General features: G+C 37.4%; 3 protein-coding genes across 3 annotated transcripts; 1 reads left to right on the forward strand and 2 right to left on the reverse strand.

Annotated features, from left to right (window-relative positions):
• Positions 1-131: 131 nt before the first annotated feature.
• On the reverse strand, positions 132-2,217 carry LOC107187296 (valacyclovir hydrolase). Its single transcript, XM_015575360.1, has 5 exons — positions 1,976-2,217; positions 1,788-1,878; positions 982-1,302; positions 654-909; positions 132-578 (listed from the first exon to the last, which is right to left on the reverse strand). Exons 1-5 carry the CDS (start codon positions 2,093-2,095, stop codon positions 488-490), a joined length of 879 nt encoding a protein of 292 aa, XP_015430846.1. The 5' UTR covers positions 2,096-2,217; the 3' UTR covers positions 132-487.
• On the forward strand, positions 1,781-7,799 carry LOC107187297 (kxDL motif-containing protein CG10681). Its single transcript, XM_015575361.1, has 5 exons — positions 1,781-1,839; positions 4,941-5,637; positions 6,000-6,199; positions 6,277-6,411; positions 7,341-7,799. Exons 2-5 carry the CDS (start codon positions 5,489-5,491, stop codon positions 7,469-7,471), a joined length of 615 nt encoding a protein of 204 aa, XP_015430847.1. The 5' UTR covers positions 1,781-1,839; positions 4,941-5,488; the 3' UTR covers positions 7,472-7,799.
• Positions 3,543-5,005, reverse strand: LOC107187298 (ubiquitin-conjugating enzyme E2 C). Its single transcript, XM_015575362.1, has 4 exons — positions 4,772-5,005; positions 4,361-4,475; positions 4,077-4,281; positions 3,543-4,000 (listed from the first exon to the last, which is right to left on the reverse strand). Exons 1-4 carry the CDS (start codon positions 4,873-4,875, stop codon positions 3,876-3,878), a joined length of 549 nt encoding a protein of 182 aa, XP_015430848.1. The 5' UTR covers positions 4,876-5,005; the 3' UTR covers positions 3,543-3,875.
• Positions 7,800-9,035: the final 1,236 nt, after the last annotated feature.

A 9,035-nucleotide genomic window follows, 5' to 3' on the forward strand; every position in this document is an offset into this window, starting at 1 on the left:
AAAATGCATCGTGGTAGGCTGATTTTTCCAATTAAACGGTAACATTTTCGTATTAAACAAACAATAAAATATGAAGTTATATCGTTTATTGTAAACACAGTAGCTAAAAACATTTTCGGAAAGACTCATCGAAGAAAACGGATCCACGAAAGGACTTGGTCGCCCACACATGGTCGTAACTCCTTTCGCCCAGCTCGGTTCTGGTGCCGGTTTAACCCACGTGCGTCCACAATGCCCCCTCATGCATTTAGTGTGCCTTGCCGTAAAACAAATATTATTCAAATACTCGGTAACAAGCACCCGATTAGGAACTGTCATTCGGAGTATTGGAAACGTATATTACAATATAAATGTTTTTATACAATGCGCGACACTTTGATACAGTCGACAAAGGTATGTCGAATTCCTGTACGAAACTATACACGTATATACATAGAATTCACAGTACGAACCAATGCGTACGGGTATGTTTTGTTATAGTCGGCGATTATTCGATTAAAAATTCGGTAACCAGATCGTTGAATTCTTTGGGATACCGTAAGTGTAGATTGTGAGCACCGTTCTCGAAGATTTTCAACCTGAAAAGCATTAAATTTCTGCGTGATTCGGATTCGAAAAATCGTAAGAGTTTCGCTACGTTACTGGATACGAACTTTGCCCCGGTTATGTGTTTCTGCAAATAGAGTGGATGCTCGGCGACAACCATCGGATCTTTCGATCCTTGAACGATCAGTGTCGGACATTGGATCTTTGGGAGCATGTCCCTGCACAGATCACCGTTCTGTTTTTTCGAAATCCGTGAAAACGCCTCGACCCAATCGGACCAGGTCTTCCGAAAGTATTCCTCCCCGTAGATCGCTATCATCGGTGCTCGCATCTTCTCCGACCAAGTGTCCACATTTCTGTATTCTGTAAACAAACTGTCTTATACACCTTCGATTCGAAGCGACACGAGTAAAAGAAATCATGATTCGACTGTACTCTGATAAATTTCAAGTTCTTCCGGTGTAACATAGGCATTCGCTGCAACGGACACCATTTTTTGAACGTTCTCGGGAAACATCGCGGCGAGCATCAACGATGTAATACCGCCGTCGCTCCATCCTACCAGCGAGAAACGTGGGTAGCCCAAAAGTTTCATTAAATTACAAGCATGAGCGGCGTCGCGCTGAAAGAAATCGTCCGGGAACGTTCTATCCGGTGGTCTGGACTTTCCACAGCCGAGCGGGTCCCACGCGACCACGGTGAACTTTCCTCGGTCGAGACCCTCTATTTGAGGCTTGAAGTCTGTCCAAATTGAGCCTGCGACACGATAACTTACATTGTATTTCGATGCAGCTCTACACTGGAGTTTATTTTTATCCGTATGTATTTAAAATACTGCCTATATGGCCGAGTGTTTTTGTACAATGCCCGTTTTGTTTGGTTACACTTGACGTCTGAGGATGTGTTAATTTAGTTTACGAATAACAAAAACATATACGAAGACATGAATCGCGAAAGGTACGTCATCTTTGGGGATTCTTTTATTAATCAACATTTTGTAAGTAGTTCAAGCATATATTACAATTTTATTGCTTCTGTTTATTCTCGTACACAATACGCGTAGATAGGAAATATCATATACGAAGTGGCAATTCTTATTGCAACGACAGCAGAGTAAGACTCAGTTATCTTAAAGCGGGTAAATCACGACAGATAGCAGCACTCTTGCCGTGCGACTAGCAAACGGTCATTGGGCAAGGTTCACGAATTAGACGTGTTAATTTTTTGACAATGTTGCTTACCCAAGGCACCGGGTAGAAGTAACACGGGATGATTACCGGTTCCGACCCTCAGGTAATTGATATCAACCCCGTTGACGTTAATTTTTTGTTCCTATCAAACAATTCGCCAACCGAAACTTTTTATTCATAGATATTCACGTGCACCGTAATTGTTTATTTGTTGTATCACGTAAACATGTAGTACATACCTCTGCATCGTGAGCTTTTGCCATCGAAGAGAACGATTTGCAACCGTTCGATAATATTTCGATACGAATAAAACGGATCGATACTTTATTCGTAAAATTTCGTAAGAATGTCACTAACATGGTTGGCGAGATTGTTGATCGTTATTGAGTACCCGATATGGCTTCCTTTCCAAGATCACCAGATACAGTACTACACTAGAAGAGCGCGCTCTCACTGCTCCCACTTCCCGTTAGGTCGAAACTGATCGACTGTAAAACCGACTTATATTTGTATATGTTTATCTTTATTATTCTATACAAACTATACGTTGTCAGACTCTTATCGGGAATTCATTGCTCACGCGAAGATTCGTTCATCGTCTGGTGTAAAAGAATATTACGACTAAAACTCGGAAAATGTACATTGCAAAATTGTGAAACACTTTCTGTAGGATATATAAATCTATACAGATATTTAATGAACGATTCAGTAAATGCTAAATATCGCATACATTATACAATTGTCGCGCGTATTCATCAGTATAATCTATGGAAATATTCTTCTCTCTACACGTGAATCATCGATAGATATTCTTCAGACCTGAGGCACACAAATATTACGAAAACTTTGAGACACTTAAAACTTATGTTCGACGGGAACTAATACGTACGAGTATCATAAAGATTTCACTGAGAGAACGTTGAAAGTATCGAAGATTAAATTCAATTCATCCACTCCAGGCACCATCTTATCATTAAAAAACATTGGTAGCGTAATTTTTTCATAAAATTGCATGTCTACATTGCCTTGCGTTGCAAAAAGTTCTTTGGAAATGTCCTGTTCGGTGTATTTTTTGATTCTTGAATTTTTCATTTGTTTCTTGAAATGTGTCTCGGCAATTGCTGCAGAACAATAGGAAAGACGATGAATATTTCCTTGAATTACCAATTACGTGGTTTTGTTTCGCTACGCTTATCCGAATGCATTCGGTAATAAAATAACTGCATCATTCTTGGTACTCACTTTTGTATAATTAATCTTTATCGCATCCACCTGAACTTTTCCTTCCTATGAAAAGAGAAATTTACAGTCTCCCGTTATATATTTTCGATTAGAAACTATGACCGTTTTTTAAAGGGCTTACCTGCATTATTTTATTTACAGATGTTAGACATTTAAATTCACTGCAAATGTTCTTCCAAGGCAAGCATTAAATGACAGCTTATTAGCTTGGTACGAATTTGAACTTTTACAGTGAACATTGTGCTCGAAAATATAATATAAATTAACGTGTTCTTTGTAGGAAAATTGATGATAAAATGTTCACGGTGCCCGATAAAGCAAGTGGTATTTGTTAATATTTGAAACGAGCTAAGAGACTAATACACCGAATTTCTACGGAATATTTTCTATGAATATAATGAAATATAGAGGAGTAATGTTTAAAATATTTATTTTCGAATTATACAATAATGATAAATGATGTCATATCAAGTGTAGTAATACGTATGAAAAATGGTAAAATATATAGAAGAGTCAAAATATATTACTAAAAGTAAAAAATAAATAAAAGTGTCTGGTACGAACTGACGATGCAAAAATCTTTAATCCGCATATACAGTCTTAAAAGCATGATACAAATTTCTATTCATCTTTCCGGCATATCCAGAAAGTTATGAAACAAAAATGATCGTAATGGAACGATGTAAAAAATGATTATCATTTTCATTTGCGCGATACAATACATCGATTAGAAGAAAAAAGAGAAAGAGAAGGAAAAACAGGGCAGAAACATCGAATTTCTTGTAATGTAAATGTGTAAGTTTGGTGCAACAGGTCCTCTTATGCCTTAAATCTAATAATAACGCTGATGCAAATGAAAATATTAACTCAGCCATGGCGTTTATAAAAATAGACTTATCATGAGTCTTGCTGGTCACGAATCAAAGTTCTGTTATATTCTTCTGTCAAATGTTTCTTGTACTTTGTTTGATCACTCCATAACTTGGCTGCTTGAGGATTTAGTGGGCTTTCGTTGTTGGGTTCTGCAAAGTAAAGTAGTGCTTGTGCTTTCAGAAGTTCATTTATATTTTTCCATAAATTTAATATAAATATGCTTACCACTAAGGAGAGACTGTATAGATAATAATATAGTACGCACATCGTATAAAGCACTCCATTTATCTTTCAATATGTCCAAACAAATATTACCTACTGCATCTACATTTGGATGAAAACATGGGGTGGCAAAGCGTACTATTGGAGCACTGTATGGATAACTATGAGGAAATTCCAAAGTTAACTTATACGTAAGGCCTGCATAAACCTATAACATTAATGAAGATAGTTTAAGATATTTATCATACTTATTACCTCTGTGATGATAACCAAAAAAAACTCATTACCGTGTCTCTTGGTCCTGTGATAGTTCCAATCCATTTAAACAAATTTTCTCCATCAGGGAAAGCAGAAACACCTTTTTCCGTACACATCATCAAGACCATAAGTTCTTTCTGTAGTCTACGAATACACATTACATTTTTGTAAATGGAAGGAGCAGGAACTACTTTCAAATAACTCTACTATAAACTATATTCGCGATCATAAGTGTTTAGAATTAAGGATCGAGTAAATTTTTCATTTTACGTCTAAATATTATGACTAGGTTATATTCGACAGTAGAACGAAAAGCATTTGTTGCAACAAGTTCATGACGAGACGTGAAAAATAACGCACGAATGAATAATGAGAAAACGGATTTTAGTGTAAATTCAATCGACAGTTCCTCTTGTAAATATCAGATAGAGTTTACGCACCGTTTACTAACTGCATGGTTGTCTTTCGGTATACTCTGCTTTTCCTCGGTGGCTTTGCTCGGCGCATTCTGAGACGAATAGAATGGATTTATGTTCTGTGCCATTTTGGGTCGAAAAATGCCCGCGGATAGATCTTAAGGAGTTCTTTTTCCTCACGCGAGATTTTCAGAGCTTCAGTTCGAGGCACAACAGTCACTGTAGAAATTTGAATGCTGAAGCTGCTATGAACCCACGTAAAAACATTTGACTTCAAACAGCTGTTGAAGGTGAAGCGTGCTGTTTGTTCCGACGAGTCTATTGCACTCGAAGATAAACTCGATTCCAATCAAGCAAATAAGGAGAAGAGACACTACGGGTTCTGTGTCGGAAACATTTCGTCGTTTATCTTCACGCACACTCGACAACGTAACGTCGGTTTAGAGTTTAGGATAATGTGGATCTGGCGGCAAGTATGTCGTCGGGTAACCAGCAGTGACAAGACAGCAGTGTGCTCGATCGTTTATAAGACTAGTTACATACGTTCGATGGTTGATTGTTAATTTTCTATGAACTTGCGTTAGTACCAGTGTTAGTTGTTCAAAATCAATACGATGAACGCGATGAATGCATATCAAGAGGAAACAGTTACGTCAGGATGGAGAGAAACGAACAGAGGTGGTTACAATGAAATTACGCGCGGATAAGTGTCGTTGTTGCGAGGAATAAAGCTTTGAGAAAATGGCAACAGCACAGGGCACTCCGGAATCGGATACAGGAAGCTTCGAATGCTTCCAAAATTATACAGCCCCGGAGGTGTTCATACAGGGTTTGGCTGGTATCGTCGACCAACAGGACGTAGAATCTATGATCAGGGCTCAGAAGCAAATGTATGAATCTACAAGTTTTCAAGTTTATAAAGTATAGGCGTCGTAGAGATATAACGTGGTTCTAAAAATCAGTCGAGGAGTAAAGTAAATGTCGCTTCGGACTCAAAATACTTCTGACAGTTTTTTTCTTGTTGACAAAAGTCTACGAAAAATTATAATTCTTTCGAATATTCCAAACATTAAACGGAATTTACAGTTACCCAGGTAGTAAATGGACTATATATATACGTGTAATAGTATACGGCCGCGGCATCAATCTGTTCTGCCGCTCGATGTATTAATTTACAACAACTCTATATATCTGCGACGTCTATACCCATGACGTTTCGTTGCTTGACATTTCTTGTATTGTCACACTACAGGTTGCAAAGATTTGAGAAGACCAATGAGATGTTGACCAATTGCAATCAGTTGTCGATAAATAGATTAAAGACCGCCGGGGTGGAATTTAAAAAGCACACAGCTCTGCTGGTTGAAATGAAAAAAGATCTGGATTATATTTTTAAAAGGATTCGCATTGTGAAGACCAAACTAAGTCAACAATACCCTCAAGCATTCAATGGTAGATGAACAATTATTTTTTGAAGAATACGATATGTAATACATGGTTCATACGCTGTGTATTGTTTGTTGTTACAGAGGCTGTGAGAAGCAGCTTGGCGGAAGAAGTAATTGTCGAGGATGTAGATTGCCCTGTAAAACCACTCGAACCTGAAATAGTTCCATTACCAACCACACCTCAAAATGTTACTGACCGAGATCCAGATTCTGATGGTAATCAAACTTGATCTACAAGCTATTGTATTATTGTACAATGAATTCACTTGAATCTCGGACAAATTGTTCGTTGTTGAAGTATTAAAATGTCTTTAACTGCTTCTGTCGTAAAGCCTACTTGGTTATTTCAAAACAAAACTGTTATTAAGACATCGTTTGTCCGACGAGACGAGATGTTACTGAGATTTATATATTTTTATAGTAATGCTTTTTCTTCTATTTATTTGACTAATGTAGCCGGTCATATTATAATTACGGACGGAATAGAGTGATTATTCCGAGTCAATTTCAATTATATTAGTTCCTCTCAAGGTGATGCAAGCATTTTAAAAAATGTTACACGATTTCGACGAATAAGTTATTATAGGAAGACGATATAATTGACGATTTTGCGTACAATAACGAGCAGTTTTGGCCATAAAATGATTCACGGCTAGGTCTTCGATATCCAGTTATACGTACGTAGCATTTGTTTCAAAGCGGCTGTACATTGATCTAAAGTATGTATAGAAATGTCAGCGAATCTTATGTAAACCCAAAAGAATTTAAGAACTGTTATTGAGAGGAATAAGTAATCAACACGTTACTGCACGTCAATCTTCGTTAGAAATTAAGAGTATATCTCATGTACATGTTACAGCCATAGTTTGATCGATCCGATAGAACCTAATGAGAAATATTGAAAAATCGATTATTTAAAACGAGTTCGATACCGTGGCTGTAATGTAAGAGTGTCGACACTGTAATGAAATGAAAGCTTCGGAAACGCTCAATGAAATATAGATATTTATCGTTCTGATCCCGCTAGACGCAGTTGCTTCGTTTTATTTCCCGATTTTTCGGGCATACACGAACGTCCCCTGTCCCCAAAATCAACCGTTCGATTTCGCGAGAAACTAATGACGACTTGAATTGTTGGTGTACAGTGCCGGTCGAGGAGTTTCAGTTTGCGAAGCTGCGGAAGCGACGCATAAAGAGCAACGATAGTTCATCGACGGAGAGCAACAACGATCACAGTAACGCCGAAACCTCGTCCTGCACGTCCGACACTGGTTAAGTTGCTCGATCCAGAGAGACATACAGGAATAACGAATAGAGAAACGGGATGTGAAAGAAGAGGGGAACGGTCGAAGAAAGTCTTAACGATATACGCTTAAACGTTACCACGAAAATCGTTATAGCCGACAATAACGATGTTTCTCGTACGATGATGAACGATCCTCAAAGTCCAAATACGCCGGATCGTTCGGTCGCGTGAAAGCAAACCAATTGTTTGCGTGATCGTATTGCTGTAAATCGCGAATCTACGAATATTATCAATGTCGAATTACGAATAAAGCACTGTTTATACATCGCAGGAGAGTTAGTCATTCTGTAGCGGTCAGTACGACGATTGATTCCGTACGTATATAAGTCCGTGGAAAAAGTGGCGCGGAGAAAAGTAAAGGACTTCCACAACTTTATGAAGGATTTCATGAGAGACGAAATTTTATAGAAAAAAAGATTGGGATAGGTATTAAGTACGCGGGAATGTTTTTTGCGTGGATGTATTTTTGAAATATTATAGTATTTTCAATATCAATTTAATGTATTTTCCTTATTCGTTTGGAGGACTTGCGATACACCGCACTCTTCCAGCAGAACTAGAATTACAATTCGAAATCGCGTGAGACGTAGATATCGTATTTGCCATCTACCGGAGATATTTGATGATTGAAGCCTATAGGTATGCAAGCAACTGTGTTGGTGTAGTGGCTCTAGGAATTTGTAATACCGGCACATGCAATATTCCAATCTTATTCCAAATTTCAAAGTGTTACATAGGATTATATTCAATAGTATGTCAGTACATATTAAGATTAATATGGACTCCACTATTGAATATGAGGTATTAACCGTTTCAGACTTGTATTTCCTTTTAAGAGTAAAAAAAATATTTGTTTACACATTTTAACTCAGTAGGCTGTTTAGATATTTTTTTGAAAAAAAAAATTTTGTAAGAAAGTTCATCTAGACAAATGTGATCACCAGGTCTGAAAGGGTTAAGATAATAGTTCTAAGCTGAAGAACGCAGATATCCGACGAGGGTACTTGGTTTTTATAGGTTTAGACTCAAGAAAGAAGTCATCCGCTGAGGGATTTTAGTATCGATAGTATTACCACAGACGAGATATAAGAATAGACCTAACATGCAGTGTAATTTTCTGTCCCATGCCTCGAGGACGTCAGAAGCCCCCTTACCATTTTAGTGTCAATACCCGACGTGCCGATAAAGCATGAATTCTGAGTATTATTAGCACAAATGAAGTGTTATATATTCCATTCATATTGCGTGTATCTACATGATTTGACGGGAATAAAAACATCCGATGCTTCAGTTTACGGTTAAGGGATAAATATGATAGTCATGAAACATGAAACGGAAAAGTATATATTTTTCACTTAACTACGAGACAATTTATTCTAAATGCATCGTTAATGGACATTTTATTAATGTTACTTTTTACATGTTCTTGTTTTATTCGTTTTTATATCGTGCCTTACATTTGTATATTTGTAACAGATAAATTCAGAATAGATGTAGTTTCATAAATAGTTTATCAAATCTACCTTTTGGCCGG

The sequence above is a fragment of the Dufourea novaeangliae genome, unplaced genomic scaffold (assembly GCF_001272555.1).
Source record: "Dufourea novaeangliae isolate 0120121106 unplaced genomic scaffold, ASM127255v1 scaffold99, whole genome shotgun sequence".
Classification (NCBI taxonomy): Eukaryota; Metazoa; Arthropoda; class Insecta; order Hymenoptera; family Halictidae; genus Dufourea; species Dufourea novaeangliae.

Coding starts and splice junctions, on each gene's coding strand:
- LOC107187296 (XM_015575360.1), bottom strand. CDS start 2,095: ATGTTAGTGACATTCTTACGAAATTTTACGAATAAAGTATCGATCCGT. Junction 1,303..1,787: donor ACTTCTACCCGGTGCCTTGG/GTAAGCAACATT, acceptor ATCGTGTCGCAG/GCTCAATTTGGACAGACTTC. Junction 579..653: donor AAACACATAACCGGGGCAAA/GTTCGTATCCAG, acceptor AATGCTTTTCAG/GTTGAAAATCTTCGAGAACG.
- LOC107187298 (XM_015575362.1), bottom strand. CDS start 4,875: ATGGCACAGAACATAAATCCATTCTATTCGTCTCAGAATGCGCCGAGC. Junction 4,476..4,771: donor AACCATGCAGTTAGTAAACG/GTGCGTAAACTC, acceptor GTGTATTCGTAG/ACTACAGAAAGAACTTATGG. Junction 4,282..4,360: donor TCACAGGACCAAGAGACACG/GTAATGAGTTTT, acceptor TTAATGTTATAG/GTTTATGCAGGCCTTACGTA.
- LOC107187297 (XM_015575361.1), top strand. CDS start 5,489: ATGGCAACAGCACAGGGCACTCCGGAATCGGATACAGGAAGCTTCGAA. Junction 6,200..6,276: donor ATACCCTCAAGCATTCAATG/GTAGATGAACAA, acceptor TTGTTGTTACAG/AGGCTGTGAGAAGCAGCTTG. Junction 6,412..7,340: donor CCGAGATCCAGATTCTGATG/GTAATCAAACTT, acceptor GTTGGTGTACAG/TGCCGGTCGAGGAGTTTCAG.